Source organism: Rissa tridactyla, chromosome 4 (assembly GCF_028500815.1).
Source record: "Rissa tridactyla isolate bRisTri1 chromosome 4, bRisTri1.patW.cur.20221130, whole genome shotgun sequence".
In the NCBI taxonomy this organism is placed as follows: Eukaryota; Metazoa; Chordata; class Aves; order Charadriiformes; family Laridae; genus Rissa; species Rissa tridactyla.
In genome coordinates, this window is record NC_071469.1 from 27,160,174 (window position 1) to 27,182,178 (window position 22,005).

At 40.7% G+C, this 22,005-nt stretch overlaps 1 protein-coding gene across 1 annotated transcript in view; it reads right to left on the reverse strand.

Moving 5' to 3' along the window:
- Positions 1–1,249: 1,249 nt before the first annotated feature.
- LOC128908215 (neurexin-3) overlaps positions 1,250–22,005 on the reverse strand; it is a 431,350-nt gene continuing 410,594 nt past the window's right edge. The window contains exons 9-13 of the mRNA XM_054197919.1: positions 21,350–21,540; positions 20,675–20,848; positions 3,242–3,361; positions 1,387–1,540; positions 1,250–1,280 (exon numbers count right to left, since the gene is read on the reverse strand). Of these exons, the coding sequence (XP_054053894.1) occupies positions 1,250–1,280; positions 1,387–1,540; positions 3,242–3,361; positions 20,675–20,848; positions 21,350–21,540 (670 nt within the window). The remainder of the gene's footprint in view (positions 1,281–1,386; positions 1,541–3,241; positions 3,362–20,674; positions 20,849–21,349; positions 21,541–22,005) is intronic.

Sequence of the window (22,005 nt, forward strand, 5' to 3'; positions counted from 1 at the left end):
AGAACAGATCTTAAATGGCAAGGAGAATGGAACCGGCATATCCCAAATAGTACCACTGCATCTATTTCTACCTTTCTTTACAGGTGTTAATGCTGGCTAGTATGCAAGGCAGACCTTTACCTTCACGTTTGTACAACAGACTTTCTCTGTGTTTACCTTTTGCTTCACATTTGTACAACAGACCTGTGTCTGTGTTTTTTGTTGTTTTTGTTTCTTAACATTGGTACAAGAAAAGATGCAACTCAAAAATGAAGCATATTAAAAATGAATTTGTGCCCCTATAGCTTCTATTAATTTCTTATTCTCAGGAATCTTGATCCCTACAGTGTAAAAAATATTGAAACGAGAGCTATACAACAACAGCTAAAAATTAAGGCTGTATCATCATTTCTGCTAGGAATTTAAAACCTTGTCATATTAAACAACACTAGTGAAAGTACAAATGTGTCGATAGATGTATAACGTGCATCTCTGAAACCAGTGCTTCTCCTTCACCTTTTCAGAAACAGCAATTCCAAGCCAGTTGTATCTGAATTGGGAAGCTCAGTGACCCAGTCCTGAGACAAAAATTAAAAAGCAAAAACATATTGGCGCACCAAGCTTTCTTGAGTATTAGTAAGACTGAATGACTTCACAAAGTTCATACTAGCAAATAACAAATCACACTTACCAACAGTAAATTGGAAATGATATATAGACACCATCAAGAATAACTGAAGTGAACACCAGACATGCCATTCATCTATGTCAGAGGCACTGAAATATACTGCATCAAATACACGGAAATGCCAATTTTCCAGTGTGGATGCTTAAGATGATTAACAGAAATGGAAAGACAAAACATATTCAGTAAGTCCTCCTTTTGCTATCGTTTCCATTGTGTAAATCTAGACCTGTTCTATTGACTTTGATATTCCATATTTACATCAGTGGGAGATCACAATTTGTTCATATAGTAGAAATAGCCATCTACTAAAGTAATAGAATTAGACTCCTGTGGCAAAAAAAAAAAAGTTCTACCAAAGAACCTGATGCATTTCTAAATAATAGCAAGGCTTCAGGTTACACAGAAGTTACCTTCCCCTGTCATTACTTGCACTAAAATCCAGTCTAAAGAACACTGAATCCAATTAACACACAAGTGCCTATACTTCCATTAGGCTCCGGTATAATAGCAACCATATCTAACAGATAGGAGCAGGAAGGAAGCCTTCTACCTCTCCACGACCCACAACACTTCATAACTTTATCAGGCAACCAGGAGCAGAACATGGAAAAGACTATAAAAGAAAAAAACCCAAACAACACAAAAAAGATGTTATACGTACTTTTTGAAGATCCTGGTTGACATCTCGTTGTGTTCCAGGAGAAGTTCACATGACTTACCTTTCCAGACCATCTTGAAACCCACATCCTCCTGTGAGGACTTCTAAATCGCCAGCCACGCCTGACACTGGGAGGCTGGCTCCTACATTGCCCACATCACCCCCATTTGATATAAACCCCTGTCTCTGCTCTGCATGGTTTCCAGCTGCCAGCTCTAAAAAGCAGCAAGGAATCCCCAATTACAGACACAGGAACCTGGTTTCCTGACAGTTTAGAGCCTGCTCTAAGTCATTAGCAACAGCATAACAAGGGCACTGCGACATTCTAGAGCTGTGAAGCCCAGCACATCAGAAACTAAACCGATAGTATCAATAATCTCTTCAGATATTTCCTGGACATGTACTTAAATACAGTCCAACAGGATTCAAAGTAGCTTTTCTTTTATGCCACAGATTTATAATGTGCTGTCCTTAGCAAGTGTAAACTGAACAAGCACTGCAAGAATGGGAAACTGTGTGTCCAATTGACAAAAGCAAAACAAAACCCAGAAAATCAGAGCCAAATTTGTGGCTCCAATATGAAATGTATCTTCTGGACCCAAAGGAGCCGTTCTGAATGCCAAAACAACCCAAAATTAGATGTGGCATTACAGCCTATAAATCTGTGTCTGTAGTACCCTTCTTATAAAACCATTATCAAAGTACAAATGCTGATATAGGTCTTTCCAATATGTTTGGGAAAACTGGGAGAAACGGGAGACCAACGCAGATAACACCACATTTTATGAATGACTCGGAAAAGTAGGCTTTTTTGCCTTCAGCAGAAACAGACCATCACCACATGTTAAACAGCTTGTCATACACGCCATCATTTCAGCCACATATCAAACGTCTAGGAGAAGGGTTGCAGATATGACAGAGCTGTAGCACCAATATTGGATGGACCTTGCTGGTACCACTAATAAAGTCTACCTCAAATACCCTTAATAAAAAGCAACAGCTTGTGAGATGCAGGTGGTCAGAGTGAACTATATGAGCCTGTTCTGGTCTTAAAATTTACACATACAGTGAACCAAATTATTGAAGCCTAATGTTATGCTTACTACAGCACTCATAATGTGCTCCTTTGTTCCCTGCCTTGGAGTAGGGAGGGAGAAGGGGACTAACTGTGTCCTTAAATAATCGAACTGGGGAGAGAATAGAGCTGAACTGATCTGCTCCCTCCAGGCAGGAGCAAAGGCTGTATCAGGATGAGTAGAGGAAATGGCTGAAAGCTGATTATCGGCCCTCTAAAGGAAGACTTCAAGGTTTTATTCAGTTGTTTTATCAGAGATTTTAATAGTAATTGGCCAAGAACAACATCCAGCGTTTTGAGATCAAGCAAATCAATATGCCAAGAAGCACAAAACTGCTGCTGTGTGTTTTACTGACCACCTAGTTTTAACTGAACATTCTAGCAAACAGTACCCAATTTTTCATCTTAGCATTCAGTAGAAGACAATTAGAACACTGCTCAGCAATTTTACATTGATTCCATGTCTCTGTCACTAAGGGTTGAACGAAAACCACAAAGCATAATTTAGTACACAAAACCTAGCCATTTTCTACCAATGTAAATATTACACAATATATACAAGTAATTTCTGGTTTCTCCAAACCAGGAATTCCATTATCATCAATTGCCATCATTATTCTGGTTGAGTTAGCTTTTAAAAAAAAACAAGCCCAACACATACTGAATTGCATAATTTCATTTTAACAAGGAAAAAGAATAACCTACTGTATGTTTTTGAAACTTTCCAGGAAAAAAAGTTTGGCTTTGAAGTTTCAATTGAAAGTAAAACTAGTCATGTGTTGTCTGTGTTACCAATCATCGGAACTCACAGCTCACCAATCCAATGGAAAAGCCTACTTACGGTCATTACACTGGCTCCCAGAATATGAAGTCATGGAGCAATCACAGGTGAAGCCTTCCCATTGCTGATTACAGATGCCCTGATTCGCACAGGAATCTTCCTGGCAGGTAGTACTCGGTCCTGGAGAAGGGATGACAAGAAAAGGGTGAAACAAAGCTGAGAGAATCATTTTAGTCAGGCCCACAAAAGCTCCAATTTATCGTTACCATTACTATCAGGACCCTCATGCAGAAGAGAAAAAGCAATAACCAAACACTTTTCCATTCTTGGACATGCAAGAAACTCAGGTAAAAAGAGCACAAAGACAACTGTACACTCCATGACAAAACAGCAAACTAACACAGAGCAAGGAGGAAGAGTGAACAGCAACATATTCCCTCTTAGGCAGGCCAAACAAATATGTTCAGTGCTTGCTCAAAGCAATTTACTGTAAAATATGGTGTGATGATGCAAGGATAACAAATACTGCCGGGTTGTTGTGCTTCCCTAAAAGTTTGATCCCCTTGTAGAAACGAAAGCTAAGAAATGAGCCCATGAACAGGGCTTCATCCTACCCAAAGAACACTGATATGTCGATTCAAACTGAAGTTTTGGAGCCTCAAGTTGGCTACAACTTTGTTTTATAGGTTAAGCACAAAAAACCCCAAACAAACAAACACACACACCCTTAAAGACTCTGACTAGTGCCATTACATAAGTTCCTCTGGAAACATGTCAGTAAAGTCCTCAGAACAACACTTCCCTGTTCTGGACTGGTTTCCACAGCCTTTCGTGGAGGCAGAGAAGGAAGCAGCCAGTAACAGAACAGCCTTTCATTGTTCTGTGATTTAGAGCTAAGAGTTGCTACCCTAATCAAATAAACCTTGCAAAGACACAAAGACACAACCCAAGCAATAAGCAAAAAAGTGATCTTCAGATCAGAGGGACTCTGAATGACAGCTAGTATGTCATCCACAAAGAGGTAGCTGGATTCTGAATCACCTGAGAGCAGATGTGAACCTGCAAGCCACAGATTATAAGAACATGAGTTTAGAAGTTACTTTCTGGGAAAGTATTTTATCTTCAGCATTCTACACAAAGGTATGCTGCTCCTACCATGCAGCACTTCAAATAAAATGTACAACTATAGTTGACATACCTACTATTCTATATGCTACACTTGTTGGAAAAGAAGCAGCAGCAAAAGAAACAGAGTAGATAATAGAGGACCAACTGCCTAGGCTGCTTGAGATCAGTTTGTTAACCACTTCCAGTCTTGGACAATAGCATAAGCATAAAGCACCAACTGTTCTACCCAACCCACAATCTTCTGTCACAGTCTTTGTTTGCAACAGCAATTCTATGAGGCTCATCCTACTCTTCATCCTTATCTTGTCATCACATCAGCACCACCATCTGTGCTATATAGATGAGATTGGACACACCAAAGTAGAGACAGCATTTTCAAATGTTTTAACCCAAAATGAAATCTCTCAGTCTCTACCTGACACCACCCACAGTGATTTCACCGAATCCCATTCAGTTATACAGCACTGATATTCACATTGTGCATCGGGGCACCTCCACATTTATGAGCCTTTGCAGAACCCTCATCTAACCATCACGTCGTGATCCTCCCAACAATTCAAAGGCCAAGTCAGGGTCAGACCCTTATACCCCTCAGACCCTTTGGTGCAGAGTTCCTGCTCTTCCCACCAGATCATCTTTCCCCACTTCAAGAACAGAATGAGTGAATTGCAGTAGCTTTTTAGCTCTCCATGTTTCTTTACATCTTTCCTGCAATGACCAGGAACACATGACTACCAGTAGGCAGAGAGTTTAACTGAACATTAACAAAACCCTGAGTTTCTTCCATGATCTGTTATACTGTTGAAAAAACAAAACAAAACAAAATCCCAAAACCTCTAGGTAGAAGCATAAACGTGGATAACAAAAGCAGACAACAAAATCCATGAAAGAAAATTCACCTATTGAAAAATGGGCGGCAGCAGCAGCCACAGCAAGAAAATTGTATTACCATACTGAAAGAAAGTTAAGCAGTATTTTTCAACACTTTTCTCCTCCCCTCCCCTCCCCTCCCCCTCTTCTTCCCACCCACCTGAGTCTCATTTGCAGCTGTATGAATCCCCAGTGGTCTCACTGGCACAGTGTGAAGTTAACAGATCACTTCTAGGATTACAACAGTGCTGACAACAGTGTGGGCTGGTAGGCACACGTATGTACACGCTTTCCTCCTGCCTTTACGCTTATAAAAGACATGGATACAACTATATTGATACACAGGCATCAGGCTGAGGTCTGACACTTGTTTTGGACTTACTCTGGCCCAGCAAGAGAAGGGATAATGTTTAACAATCTGAAATAGAGTATTAGTTGTCATTTTGCCTAAAACGTCCGAGTTATCCAAAGATAAGGAATAAGGAGCTGATACCTCTAATGTACCTTACTATCCCATTATCTAACCTCTAACCCTAAATATGAATGCCAATACTCCTAGATGCATAAACAAGCAAGTTATATATATTTAAAAAAATAAAAGCAGAAAGCAATTGTGACTCTATGCAAACTTGCTACAGCATCGACTGTAAACACCATTACACAGAAGCAAAGCAGAACAGCATCCTCAATGACAATGTTTCTCCTCTCTTCCTACACTTCTGAGAACACTTTAATCAATAACTGGACTTCACAATGGGCATCATCTAATGGGAATATTCTTTGTCTAGGTGCCACAAGAGAAAGGACCAGTATTCTACTCAAGGAATAAGACTGCATGAGGCCTCTGGCTTGAGGCGCTTGTAGTGAGAGAGACCAGAGAACCAAAAAACTTCAATTCATGACCAGTATTGTGGTTTCTGAACTGTATTTTACAGAAACCAACTGTGAAGATGGAAACAGTACTTTCAAAGCAGCCAGAGAAAAAAAGAAAAAGAAAAAAAAAACAAACCACAATGATGAGGAATTTTGAAAGCCTGACAATACCTCAAGGAAGCTCGAAGCCTGATCTGCCGTCTTTAGAGTCAGTTGTGACGGCATAGCATAGATGCTGGGTATTACATTTTGCCTCACTCCTTAGTACTATGGGCCATTTGCATGGTAAAAGGATCTTTGTCTCTGAGAGTTCATCTACTCCTGCTGCTTACCATTCTTGCCTGATGTCATAATCCTCCATCTATGGCAACAGAATTTTGTTCAGAACAACTAACAGGGATGTCACAGGGGATTAGGATTTTGGATTAGGGAGCAACATGACAAGCACAGGAAGGCTTACACAACAGGAAGATTGTGTTACGACGCACCTGTGCTTTAGTGCTAACGAACAAGGAAAGAGAAGATGACAAACAATTTATATGTACAGCAGTACAATTGGTTCTAAAATGCCAATGCCATCAGGGTTCAGGTCTATTTTTAATCTCATTCTCACAGCAGTCAAAGTATTTAAAAGTAAAGTTTCAGAGACAGTCCGTATAATCTGAGATACATCTGATAAATACCCTATACTTTTAATTAATAAAATATGCATGCTGATTTGAATTTTCTCCTTAAATTTCCACCATCCTGACAACACTTGCTATTTCCGTTGAGTGCGTTTTTGTTCAAAGGCCATGTTTTTGTTGTGTCTTTGTAGCTGGGCTTGGCACATTGCCTCCTTCATGCCACATGCACAATGGAAAGAGGAGTGAGTGGGCGGCACATATAGAAGTGAAGTCCCCAGTGCAGAAAAGCATCCCCGCTAGCAGAAGTGTGACTTGCTCTGCCTCCTCCTGTCCAAACTATGCCTACCAACAGAGATGTCTCCTTAGGAATATGAGACAGCAAAGCAGAATTCTTCAACAATGTCCATTTGAGCTTTATTTCTGCATCTCTAATTTTTACTGGAACAGCTCAGTCTGTGAGGACTTGCAGGATCCGAGATCTTGTTGGGTCTCCCTCCCTGGGAAGGAGTCCAGTATTACACTTTTCTTCCAAGTTACCAAGCTAGAATGTATGGTTTGTTTATTACTTCTACCACTAAGTATTTGAAGAAAGCCTACACAGAAGAGGACAGTAACCAGATCTCTTATCCATGTTCTGTTCGGAAAAATTACTTTGTCTCCCCAAATCTTTCCTGCAATTTCAGCTGTATGGTAGGTTTCTCTTTGGCCTGAAACAAAAAAAATTTAATTCTACTGCTGCGCGTTGCTAGAATTGCCATGTTTCATCCCACAGGTGGGCGCATTTCTCTGGCAAGAGAAGTCATTCCTGCTGTGTCATTTGAAAGCTCTTTGCAGAGGAAAGAACTTCAGGAATAAAAGACAGTATCGTGTTTATCATTCTTCCTAGTTACATAGGGAATCAGTTTCTTTATACAACAGCTGCAGGATTATAACACAGTTGTGTTATAAGTTGTGCTACGATCATGACTAACAATAAGCATTAAGCTAAGCAAACCATTCTTGGTCTTGCACATAACACCTTCCTTCACACATCAAAAGTTCACTCCTATTGAATCTACCATTTGCTTTAACACCACTTTGTCACCAAGATGAAGATTTGCAACAGGCAAGGTTCAATGGCACCACAGGTCCATTTTCACTCTCCATCTCCCTAAATGCTCCCATCTTTTCTCCTTGTACCTTCAAAGAGGTTAGGAGAGATAGGAAAGTAGCACACACAAGACATCTTTACTGTCTTTGATGAATAAGGTGCTTCTTTTGTCCTATAGTTCCTAAATTGCAAATGCCATCAAGCACTGAAATATCTCTACCACTACCAGACAGACGTTATGATGGGCAATTTATACCCATGTTAAATCTACAGTCTACTTCTGTCAGCATTTCTCTTTCATAAACAGCGATAGTCTGCTTTTCTAAATTCAATGTGCAGGCCCAGTACAGTTCAGAGAGGCATCAGATCTTGGAAACCACATGCAATAGTCAGAATATAAACCTGTTCTAGGACTCACTCTTAGTGGAGATTAAGGAGGAAATTAGGTTAAGCCAGCTAAGTTTTCAAATTTTAGAATAATTCAGGAAAAAAATCTTTTTTCTGAGTAAAACACAAGCAAAACTGAGACTACATCTCACAGAACCATCACTTCACTGGATGGACCATATCTCACATGCTGTAACAGTCAAATACTAATGGTGGCATGTTGACACATACTTTGCACAAACATAAGAAACTAAAATATAGTCAAGGTTCAGTCCACAATTCAGAAAGACAGATCCTGTATTTTTATTCACAGGTGGTAGAAAGCAGGAATATCACAGAGTAACTTTAACTTAGTAAACTAGAACCAAAAAACCAAAAGGGATTTTCAAGGACTGCAAGGCCAACTCTTCGAGCTCTCTCAGTTACAGATTTTGTTAAGAATTCATCATCCCTTTCATCACCTAAATAAGGTTAGACATCTGGCAGGTTCCATATTTAAAGTTACCCATTGTCAGAAATAACTCAAAAGTCAGCAGTCTGCAGTCCTCCGAAAATACAGCCATTATTCTAGTGCCTCTACAGAACCCAAACTCTTCATTCACCTGACATCAATTACAATGCTGAGTCCTTTGGTTCCAAATATGTGGCTGGTCTAAAAAGTTCAGGGACTGGAACTAGTTAAAATAACAAATACGGAAGTCTCCCACGGAAAGCACATTTACCTCAAGGTGACAGGAGAAGGTAATCAGCAGCAATGGCAATCCACAGAGGATGGATCTACGTGGTGGTGAAGTTTTTTTCCCCTCCATTAAACCTGGCATATGCCTATCTCCCTCCCTCTTGTCACCCAGACACTCTCCAACTCTAAGCAACCTAAAAGTTCTTGAGCAAAGCGCTCATACACATGCTGGTGAGGGAAGAACAACAACAAAAACCCAAACCAAACAAAAACCAAAACAACCCCAACAATACAACAAAAAGTCAACTGCATAAAAGGGAGTATGCCTGGACCTGAGATGTGACAAGGGATAGGGAGATGCAAATGAAGTAGAGGAAGTAAACAGTATTCAGACATTGAGACACAGAAACTAAAAGCAGAAAGGAAAAACTAAAAAGGCTATACGTGTACACGAAAAATACAGTCAATTGGAAAAACACCCTTCCCCACTGCAAATCACAGCAGTACAAAAGTACCAGGCCTCATGGCCTATTCTGAAATAGCCAAACCTATTCAGCAAAGGTTGATTTCCTGAAAAGCCAATAATCCAAATTATGTACTCAAAATACACGTTTCCCCTTAGGCTTCAATGTAATCAGGTGTCTCCATCTGAAGTGCAAATATTCCTATAAGGTTAAGATTTCTGTAACAAATGTGAGCTTGGGCTGGAATAATCTTCACACCTGTGACAAGCCTTTAGGTTCTGAGACTCTGGAAAAATCAAAATAACAAACAAATCTGTTTGTTCTGGGACCTCTTCTTCATGCTGCATCTGCTTCAATAGACATAAAATTCAAGAAGGAACTCCTGGGTGTGTATTCTGAATTGTGATGGGCACATGAGTGACTCGAGAGAAAAGCAGAGGCTGTGGTCAGTAAGACACGATACTTGCCAATGTCTAAGCCATGTCCTGAATTCCCTGGCACAGTTTGAATGGATGGAACCGAACACCTTAATCCTAAAGCTATTTACACTCCAGTGTACTTCTGGCATGCCTTTTCTCCTCGCATCAGTCCCAGCCCACATATCTTTCCTATTCTTTCAAATGTCATCCTTTACCACTTTTCATTTACATAAACTTCAGAAATCCCCTAGAGGCAGGACCTAATAGTCTCTAAATCCCTAACCTCTGTAAGACAGAGCACTTCAACTTTTTACAGCTAGGAATAGGTCAGAGATGCCAACAAAACGTGGTTGCAGTCAGATGCTCCACATGCATAGAGCACAATACATCACCCTGACCTCTGCTTACCTCTAGGCTGTCAAATCTTTCAGGTTCAATGTTTCATATACATCCAATGGCTAAAATTACCTCAGGCTGTCAGTACTTTTATCTGTTGGGTAAGCGGGTGCCTCCTAATATGCTTCTGTCTATTAAGAACTGCTACACTGATAAGCTGTTTAGCCATTAAAATTTCCTTGGATCCTCCAAATATATTTTTATCCTTTTCTACTGAGCCATAGAATGCCAAACCTTACCTAAAAACACAGATGATATTCTGAAGCAAATGTAATTGCTACCTGCCTACGCCTGGAATACGGAACAAGAATATTTTAATTGGAAAACTGCATCTATTCCATTAGATCAGGTCAGCATATCACCAGGTCTTCACAGTAAACAAGGTGAATAGAAAAGGAGTTTTTGATTAAAGCCACAAAACCTTAATTCCAGTGATAGGGGAAATGTTTCTAAGTCCTGTCTCTATCTCAGAGAGTGAAACAGGAACACTCTACATGTTTTCTCCCACAACAAAACCTTAGACTAAACCCATAGCTTAGACACAAAATTTCAAGGTGATTAATCTGATACCATAACAGATACCATCTGTGGCTTTAGGACTGTTAAACAGAGACACGTTGTTCAATGCTTCTGACTTCCCCTTATACCTGAGACCATTCTCTCCTTTTCCGTTAAAAGAAGGAGCATTTTCTTAAACTTCCACAACATTCAGGAACAACTTAATTTGTACTCTATATAGCAGTCTCTCTAGATGAGTTGGGAGGAATACTTTCACTATCATGTTTAAAGGGACAGACTTTCAACACCATGGAAAACATCTCTCCAGTTATACTAGTATCAAAGTCCTATTACATTCTAAGCAGGTTTCCTCACTCGTGTGCTGCGGAAACAGGGTATTCATATGTAATTGTACCACTAATCCTTCCTTCATTATATATCTCCTAAGAATTAGGCTTCATCAAACTGGTTTTCTGTCAGCGCTCTTTACTTCATCATCTCTCTATAATTCAAGTGGCACGTTCTCAATTACTATCTTGTCTCCCCTTAAGACATCTTCCTTGGTTTCTCTCAATTTCCCCCCCACACCTTTTCTACTCTCAGTCTCTTTAATGGCTTTCACTTGAGTAGCTTTAGTATTTTAACATATCCACACCATTCTCAACCTTTTGGCAACCTCAGAGAACGTTGATTGAACCCTTTTAACTTAGCAGGCAATAGTAATAAAAGATACCAGTAAGAATTTCATGTGAGGATCAACATAATGAAAGAGACCCATCTGCTTTATAAAAAATCAGAGACTATCCAGTAAAAGGTTCTAAAAAAGACCTATGGGAGGTCCAAAAGGATCAGGCATGACCACTCAACATGTTTGATCAATTATGGCTTGTAAAATGACACCTAACTACTATGGGAATTCGTAGTTAATAGTTTGTGGGTTTTTTTGTTTGGTTGGGTTTTTTTTTTTTGTTTTGTTGTTTGTTTTGGTTTTTTTTAACTGAAATTCCAGAAAGTTATTTCTGTGGGGTTTTTTTCCAAAGTTTAAGTTAAAAAGCTAGCTTTTACGTTCTGGTCTCACTCCTTAAGATCAGTGCTGAAGAATCCCAGTCAGTTTATTGTTTTGCAAAGCTCTGAGGGCCTTCTGTGTCTCTATACACAGCAGCTATTTGCTTGAATAATCATTAGGCATTTCAGGAAATCAACCCGTGCTCTTATGGATATTCAGAGATTGATACAGTCAAACCCCCCAGGACAACAAAAACACCTCCATTGTTTGCCATGTCCTTCTTCAACCCAGATATCCCCTCCAGAAGGGCTGGGGTTTGTCATTCTGTTCCTGTCTCAGAGGTGTGACTGCATCCAGTAAAAGGCACCAAATGTTACATAAAAGCATCTTTCAATTCAAACCAGTTATGGGGAAGAAGAACCTTCTCTACCTTGCAGGTCAGCTTTGGTCAACTCAACTTTGTTAGCAAAAAATAAAAAAACAAAACAAAACAACAAAAAAAAGCAAAAACAATAAACAACAGGTTAGTATAAAGGCAGATAAACCAGGGTGACATCACTTTAGGTAAATAAAAGCAACTGGTATAACCATCACAGCCAACACGTATAATCAATACATGCAGGAATGATAATGTAAGTAACAAAGACACAGAGGGACTCGGCCACCTTAACCCAACCAAGCAACAGATAAGAAAACCAAATACAAGAGAGAGAAAATGCATTTCATTCACACACACACACGAGATCACAGAATTTACAGATAGTAGAAAGAAAAGGAAAAAAATATCACATTCTTAACACCCATCTCTCAGCATTTACCAGTAATTTAAGAGAGATTTTGTCTCATTTGAGAAATACTTAGAATCCATTTAAGTAAAAAATCTATTTGACTTTCAGTATGTTAGTCAAGAAGATTTTTTCTTTTGTTTCTACATCCAGGCTCTGGATGTGAACTTAAATCTTCTGTCTCTCATAAAAGCACAGATTGCCCTGGCTGTTTGTCCAAAGTGGATTTATTGCCAGGAAACCAGAGGGGACTGATAACTCTGGAAGATGACAACCTCTGTTTATCCCAAGAACTGAACTTGACACTGGATGTAAAGTGACAGTAAAACCTTGCCCCCTCACAAGCTGTTGACTGCTCATGGATTTCAACACATCCTTAAGAAAACTTGCACCAACAGGCAAAGAGACAGCTCAGGCTTTAGACCCATATAATCTTCATCAATCTCAGGAGAATCAACTGAAATGACAGTAGTACAAACTCACTCTTTCACCTAGGTGGGAATGATCTTGTTATCTGTGGTCAAATCATGGTCTACTTGGCAAAAGAGAATCATAAATCTACTAGGTCTGACTGACTGAAGATCCAAGTACACTTTCTGAAAATTGCAGACCATAAAAGAAGCAAAACAAAACAATACCACTGGATGCTTTTTCATTTAGGCACAAGATTTTTTAATTTTTTATTTTTTAAAATGGAATCCAGTTCACAAAGAAGCCATATAGATTTTTGATGTGTTATACTTTGATTCTAAGTTTTCTCTTTCAACATGGAAAAAACAGAAGACAGAGATGGGAGTACAGGCAGCATCTCCTGAATCCCTTGCCACTGAAGGTTACATATTTCTATTATACAGCACAATGGTAACAACAAAACACCAAATCACCGACCTCATTGCTCAAAAGATGGGTATTTAAGAAGTGCATACTCACCTTTACAACCTCCTGTTCTTAAAAAGTTCTAATATCACCGCCAATATTGAAGAGAGATTGGTAGCTCTCCCTTTCTCCCATTGTCTCCGTTTACATTTACAACCCAGTAAATTAGAACTGGCATGTACAGATGTCATTTCCTGTGGTTCCTGGGAATTTTAACATTTTGAATCTTTGCTATTGCTTTACAGCCCATGAATGACTCAATATGGCAACTGCCTTCCCTTTTGAGGTAGTCAAATTTTTTTCCCCACTTCTATGTACATACTTTCTTATGTACATACTACATAAAATCCCCAGAGTTCTTCAAACAAAATGCAAAAGAAAGGGGAGAGGGGTGGAAAGAGGAGGAGAATGCATGCTTCCTCCAAACACATTCTAACAAAGAAATTTCTGTGTAACAAACTAGCACTTTTTCTAACTGCCCTCCTTCCTCATCTTCTTTGTAGCTGAGTTGGAGCAAAGCTTATATTTGTTCCGTAATTCCAGTGGCACTGTGACAATGGAATACAAAAGCATAAAGAACAGGAGAGCTGTCAAACCATCACTGAGTAAAGTAACGCTCCTCTCCTCAACGGATAGCCTTTGATTCCACAGAAAAAGTGAAGTATCCCCAGATTTGAAGTTTCACTACTGAGCAGATGAAGGGTGAAATCCTTTCTGACATCATCCTGCTGTGAGATTTTAAGCATGAGATTAGATTTTCTTTTTTCCCCACACCTTAGTATGCAAAATGCTTTTCTGATTATCCAGCCTGTATGCATCATTCATACTTTTCATGCACCAGTGAATTCCAAAGGTTAACTATAATATTTCATGGAAAGTAGCACAAGATTATGATTTTATTGCAGGAAGAAGATTAAATTATGACAAAAAAAAGTCCCAAAACCTCTGGAACAGTGTCAGCCAGTTTAAAAATAATCACTCTCTATTGTGAGAAGCTGTTATCAGTGGAACAGATGAAGAAAGGTGAAGAGGAGAGGAAGAAGGCATGTCTCCAAAGCACATAGTAAACTGCCTTATAGAAGAAATACAATGTTCTTTAACCACTGGTGTTAGGTTTGTTTGGCTGGGGTGAATGTGAGTATTTAGAATGGGCAGCTGAATTTCAGATAGCTCTAGTGCCTGTGGCAAGCAAGGTAAGGATGTCCAAATTAAAGGAAAGGAAAACACAGGGGAACATACGGTAAATTAATAAAGAGGTGAAAAAACACTTCATATGTAGGAAGTACTCATTAATATTTAGGACAACACCTTTAAACTCCACAAATGGTTGGACATCTGCTTAACTTCTTCCAGGACCAGTAAACAAAAAGCAGTGAGTCACTCAGTCTTGACTTTTGTGGATGGAATAAACTGATCCATTCATCTAGAAGTAAGATCAGGAATGAAGTGCTCAGCAAAAAGAATTGATTTTAGAAGTCTAGAATCAAGGAGGAGCTGATCCGAAGTTTAAATTGGTTTACTTTCAAGGAGGGAAAGAAGGTCAAATGGAACAACTTCTTCCATCTTCCAACTCTTGGATACACACTGTGGTGCAGACATCTTTTCTCCCAAGCTGTGTAAGTCTGACATAGAAATGGAAATACCATGTATTACTCAAATTCAGGAGCTGTATAAAAGATTCCAACCACAGTCCATAGGCTGTTGAGTTGGAGACTGGCGAGAACCAGGTCACAATAGAGGGCTTCTTTTTCTCCTTTCCTCTAATGCTTTATGCATCTCTAGGGTCCTCCACCTACTACTTCTGGTAGTGGTCTGCAAGACACAGTTGAATTTCATACTCTCATCATGCCTATTTTATGGGTGGGGAGAGCAAGGTCCAAAGTAAGTAGCAGACTTGCCTGCAAGCTCCCAGTAGAAGTAGGCCCTGAACATGAAGCCCTTTCTGAGAATTGACTTTGTCTCTTCCGAGTATTCAGTAGCCTGACCCGACACTGACACAAGGCCTATTTAAGCCTTAACCAGTTCCCTACCTTTTGTACTTTTTCTCTCAGGTCCTCTCACCAACCCCTTTTTTTGGGTGGAGGTAGGGGGAAGGGCCCTCTTGCTACATAAATGACAGTGATGAAAGCTGCGTTTAGTACAAGAGCTAAAGATACTCTGTGGAAAGTTATAAATATACTGATATAATGTCATTATTCTGACACTTCACTCTTGTCACAGTTGTGTGCAGCACATCAACCCAGAACAGATTTTACACACAAGGCAGCAAGAAGGTTTCTGGCTTTGCCAAATACCTTCCAGGGAAACACAAGCTGCCACTACAGATCTTAGCAGACCTTCAAGATCAATGAAGAGCTGCCTGTTGTTTCTGGAAAGTCAGAACCACAGCAATTGCAAAAGAGCAATAAAAATAAACCAGACACGCAAAAAAGAAGGGGTGTGTGGAGCTTTAACTCCATGAGCTCAATTTACATTTGAGACACTCTTGGGTTCTCCCCTTCCAGATGATCACCCACAAAATTCTTTGCCAAAAGAGATGGTCTTACAGGACACATCAAAACACAAAACAGGTCTGCGTGGCAGCTATCATCTTGTCCAGCACACAGGTGCTTAAGTGGCAGACTTCAAGAGCTGAAATCTTACGTTTGTACAGCACACAAGCTACATAATGCAAAAGGAAGCTGACACTTCAGCTAACAAACGGTATAAAGAGGTTACTTGGCTGTGCCATCCTAAACAAATCCCACCATTAATAATTTAAAGAAATTATAGGAATAAAACTAATAGGCAATCAGAGATAAAGTAAATCTTGCCTTAGGTCTTGAACTGCTTATTTTTTTAGCACTGCTATACACTATTAAACACCAACCACTTTTGGTCTCAAGGATGCCTGCGCTTCAGTTAATGACTCCTATGTATGGCCTAAGAATGCTTTGGGATTCTTCAGGTCCAAAAGAAAAAGCTGTCATATAGATATCATTTATATTGAAAGTGGTTCCTGCTCCTACTCAAATAGGAGTGCTGCCTTACCCTTCACTGGAACACAGCTAATTGTATAATGTAGTAGGTTGGTGCTTTGGTGCACAGCAAGGCTGAATTATGCTTAAGCACATAAGAGGAACAGTGTGGTTCAATGGCTTACTCAAACTGAATAAAAGGAGGTAGTAGTAGAACCAAGACAATAAAGAATATTATTTTCCTATTAAACCTTCTGAATCTTAATCAGTGGCATGGAATAGGGTACCAAAATACATGAATAGAGATAAACACAGACAGGATGCAACAATGTCACCCATTTGTAGTGGTACTGGTCTGCCTTAGGTGGGATAGCGCTGTCTGCTGACCTATATCTAGCATTCTCCTATTCTCTAGGCTTCCCGCCTCCCCACATTCTTTGATTCTGTCCTGAGATCAAACTGACAGTTCCAGAGAAAACGGCTGCCACTTTGTAATCTCCTCTGCTTCTGAAAGTAAAGCCACAACAAGAGGCAAGCATTAGCAGAAATCTCTCTCACACCACATTGGGAAGGCAAGATTCCAGTGCGGGGATGGAATGACATTTCTTTAAGCATGCATGTTCTCATCATGTACGTGGTCCCACTGCCCTTCACGATGAAGTAAGTACATGTCCTGCAAATCATCACACAGCACAACTATTCACCCAAAAAGCCTGCAATTGTTTATTACAAACGCATTTAAGCATCATGAGACAGCAAGAACTGCTTGGGACTTCAGCCTTTCAAAACATTGTTAAGACTGCAACCAAGATGACTTCAGATGGAAACAAAATAGGGAAACTTAAATACGGACCAAATATGCTTAGAGTTTTTATTTCCTTAGAGAAAGGGGAGATAGGTGTGACTTTCAGTGGCAACTGGAAGAACAGGCACCAGCAGACAGCAGTCAAGATGTGAGATGAAGCCTTGGGGATTGCCGTGATTCAAAAAACAAATGAAACAGCTTTCTGGTGACCTAATTCTCAAGTTTTTTAACTAATTCTAAACATGTTGGCAAAGAGAACGGCTTCCTTTTCAGCAGTTCTCTTGGTACTGAGCAGGGACCATGCAGTAAGACAGCAAGGGCACTGCTTTGTAAGATCAAGTTCTTTCAAAGGCAGAATGAGGGCTGTCATTGACCTTCCCACACTGTTTTTAGGTCTGTCTCCAACTTCAAATCTTGTTCGAAGGGCTTTAGAAGAGATGGGGAACTCACATTTCTAATAGTTAACCAATCTCCACATTCAGGCAGCAGCTGCAGTGGTATCAGGTTGTCACACAGACAAAGCAAGCACCACATTACACATTTTGGGAGCAGCAATGACATTACGCAAACTCAGTAATAGGACACTAAATCAAGGAACTACACTGGGTACAGGAGAAGGAAACACCATAGCTCTAATAATGGTGCAGAGTCTTCTGGGAAAGCATTAAGATTCTGTTCCTGAGCAACTCACAGAACAACAGGTTAGTCTGATGAGAGGTCCTCTGAAAGAGAAGAGCTAATAGAGGTAACATGCAGGCTATATAACCAACAGATTAAGCTATTTTTAAATAGAAGAATTACCAGAAATTACTAATATTAAAGAGCTTTCAGTGCACTGAGGATAATCATAAAAGACACTTTCAAAAAGCCTGAAATAGATTTTTTTTTTTTGGAAGGGGTTTGAAAGGGCCAGTCGAATCTGGCAAGTTAACAAATGGTTACAGGACTGGAGCCACAGCCTTTGACCATGGGACTTGCTTTGAGAAACCAGGCCTACTGGGGACGGATGGGGTCCATCTGTCAGAGGAGGGGAAGAGCATCTTTGGTCAGAGGCTTACCAAGCTCGTGAAAAGGGCTTTAGACTAAAGGTGTCGGGGGAGAGGAACCTCAGTTCCTACCAGCTTGATGCCAGTGCCAGCAATAGATGCCCAGAGCCTGGAAGAAGATCACGGGTCAGCAGAAAAGCACCTGGCATACAGCACAGAGGAATTACAGCCACTCCAGCCAGTCAGCCATCTTCATCGCGGGCCCAACTTAAATGCCCCTATGCAAATGCGCGTAGCATGGGGAACAAAAAAAGAGGCGTCAGAGACGTGTGCATGCCTGCAGGGCTATGATCTTACTGGCATCATGAAGACGTGGTGGGATGGCTCCTATGACTAGAGTGTTGGAATGGAAGGATACAGGCTCTTTAGGAAGGACAGGCAGGGTAGGCAAGGAGGGGGTGTCGCCCTCTATGTCAGTGACCAGCTGGAACGCATGGAGCTCCACCAGGGTATGGATGAGGAGCTGACCAAGAGCTTATGGGTCAGGATTAAAGGGAAGGCAGGGACAGGAGATATTACTGTGGAGTCTGCTACAGGCCACCTGAACAGGAAGACTGAGCGGATGAGGCACTCTATAGACAGATAGGAGCATCCTCACGCTCACAAGCCCTGGTCCTCATGGGGGACTTCAACCACCCCAATATCTGTTGAAGGGAAAAAATGGCAGGGCGTAAGCAATCCAGGAGGTTCCTGAAATGTGTTGATGATAACTTCCTTCTTCAAGTGACAGAGGAGTCAACAAGGAGAGGTGCTATGCTGGAACCCTGTTCTCACCAACAAGGAGGGGCTGGTGGGGAATGTGAAGCTCAAGAGGAGCCTTGTCTGCAGTTATCATTAAATGGTGGAGTTCAAGATCCTTAGGGCAGTGAGGAGGGAGCACATCAAGCTCGCTGCCCTGGACTTCAGGAGAGCACACTTCGGCCTCTTCAGGAATCTGCTTGGCAAAGTACCATGGGATAAAGCCCTGAAGGGAAGAGGTGCCCAAGAAAGATGGTTAATACTGAAGGATCGCCTCCTTCAAGCTCAGAAGCAATGCATCCCAACAGAGAGGAAGTCAGGCAAAAACCACCAGGAAGCCTGCATGGATGAACAAGGAGCTCCTGGAAAATCTGACTCAAAAAGGAAGCCTACAGAAGGTGGAAGTAAGGACAGGTAGCCTAGGAGGAACACAGAGAAATTGTCCAAGCAGCCAGGGATCAGGTTAGGAAAGCTAAAGCCCAGATAGAGTTAAATCTGGCCAGGGACATCAAGGGCAACAAGAAAAGCTTCTACAGGTATGTTGGTGACAAAAGGAAGACTAAGGAAAATGTGGGCCCCCTCCAGGAGTAAACAGGAGACCTGAACACCCAGGATATGGAGAAGGATGAGGTACTCAATGACTTTTTTGCCTCAGTCTTCACTGTCAAGTGCTCTAGCCACACCACTCAAGTCGCAGAAGGCACAGGCAGGGACTGGGAGAATGAGGAACTGCTCACTGTGGGAGACCATCTGAGGGACATGAAGGTGCACAAATCCATGTGACCTGATGAGATACATCTGCAGATCCTGAGGGAAGTGGCGGATGAAGTTGCTAAGCCACTGTCCATCATATTTGAGAAGTCGTGGCAGCCCAGTAAAGTTCCCACTTACTGGAAAAGGGAAAAACATAACCCACCTTGTAAAGAAGGGAAAGAAGACTCCTACAGGCCAGTTCGGGGCATACATCTTCTTAGCAAACATGCATACCAGACAACTTTACTGATAAAACTATCTTCCTCTAGTGACTAGTAGCCAACACAGCAGACTGGTATTCAGTAGAGCTAGACATAACAATGATTTTCACTTAACCCAGCCAGCAAAACCTTGGGTTTTTTGATGGTGACTATCCCAAGTGCTTTGAGAATTGATGCCATATACGTGTTACTGAGTCAGTGCTGCTAATGTCAATACTCTTTCAATTAATGGAAGCTTGGCAGGAACAGTAAATAATTTAAAGAACCTTCAAGAAATCAGTAATATTTACATGCTTCAAGAAGTCACTCATCTCATTTGTTTCTAAACTGTGCAGAAAAGATAAACTACAGAAGGGAAAGGTTTTCCACACAGCACAGACAATGCCTCCAGTGGTTTCTTTGGAGATCCACCTCCTCAAAAAGGAACTTCTGTTTTGGTCCAATCTTTTCAGTTCCTTCTACCTCCCATTTCCCCTGCCTCTACTCGGTCTTCAAAATACTTATTTCTGTGGATCCCCAAAAAGGCTGCTCTGAAGCACAAGTGAATTGAAGGCTCAGAGCCTCTTTCAAGGTACTGTAATGTTAATAAACCACTCTGAGAAAAGTACTAGGTAAACAGTAGTCCATTCCAGCACCATCCTTTACACGACTGGAGGTACCACCTCATAAGGGATAGAGTATGCAAAAAAACAGCCGCTAAGCTACTCGCAGAAGCTAACTATCCTTAAGATGCCTTTGAGAGCATTTGGGAGACATAAGTGTAGTGAAGGATGTGACGATGAAAGCAAATTAATGAAACAGACAGTAAGGTGGACAAGTAGATGCACAGGGGGCAGCAATGGAGTAAGAGGGGAACTTCTCTGAAATCAATTATACCTTCGCATCCACGTTCAATCTGGCCACTGCGGTGCAGAGCATCATTGATTAGATCAGGCAGACGCCCATTCAAGTCCACAGATGCTAGGCAGCCCTGAAATCCATCACGAGAGGCCACTAGCTTTGGAAGGTTGCTATACATGCCTTGAGCTAGGCCAGCAATGTAGAGATCACCTAGAGGAGAAAGGGGTAAACATACAAGGAGGAAGTTACATACTTTCTGGAGTGGCTTCCGCCCACAACCCGACATGAATATAGCAAGCTGAACAGCTGCTCAAAAAAAGTTAAAAGCAGAGCAAGATATTGTGCAAGTAGTCATTTCTGTCTCCTTTACCACAAAAAAACCCCTCACAAATCCCACAAAAATCCACCCCAAACCCAAAAAAACCTCAAACCACGAAACAACAACCCCCCCCCCCCCCAAACCAGCTGTAATTGCATCCTAACTAGGAAAAACTGCACTATGACAATAAATTTCTGAAAAAGCAAAATATGACAAAGTATTCTGCTACAGGCAGTTGCCAAACAGAGAAAGAGAAAAATGAAAGTGAAAGCCAAAATCATCAAATTCCAGATTTACTGTTCTGTAATGAATGGTTTCTGCAAGCTTTCTCTCGTTTACTGGTTGAGCCCTGCAAGAACAAAGAGGGGAATTGTCAGTCTTGTAGAATTTACCTTTAAGATCCAGATTTTTGGCACCATTGATAACCTGAGTGACCACCTTAGTGTCCACCTTTAGACTGTGTGTGTTACTGTTATCTCTGGTGATGACGACGTTGTGCCATTGGTTGTCATTAAGAGGACGATCGCTATTGCCTTTGATAACATTAGGTCCATTTCCAAGGTCAAACACATAATGTATATACCTGTAAACACAGCAAGAACTAGTTAAAATTGTGTATGAACTCCAGCACTACTGACCCATATTCTAGACAGAGCTGATAAATTAATTTACAAAAGACATGAAGTGAAGTATCTCTGCATTCGAAAGTTCTAGTAAGACAAAATATTAGCCACTGATTTGAAAAGATATAGTTGTTTCCTTTTCACCAAGAAAATGTAAGGATTAGTACTTTGAGATGACAACATTTGGAGTAATCAGATTCTAACAATAAAGCATTGCTCTTTTTCACAAAGTTCTTGCAGATCCACAAAACTCCTGTCTGTGCATATAGTTACTTTTTAAAATTGGCAATATCAATAAATGTACTGGAGAGCAACACTAGATATGTTTATTTGGGGCACATATTCCCCAGATTAATTCTGAGCTTTGAATAACTCCCTTAAGAAGTTAATGGGGAAACTCACTCAAAATATTGTAGTAAAATTCA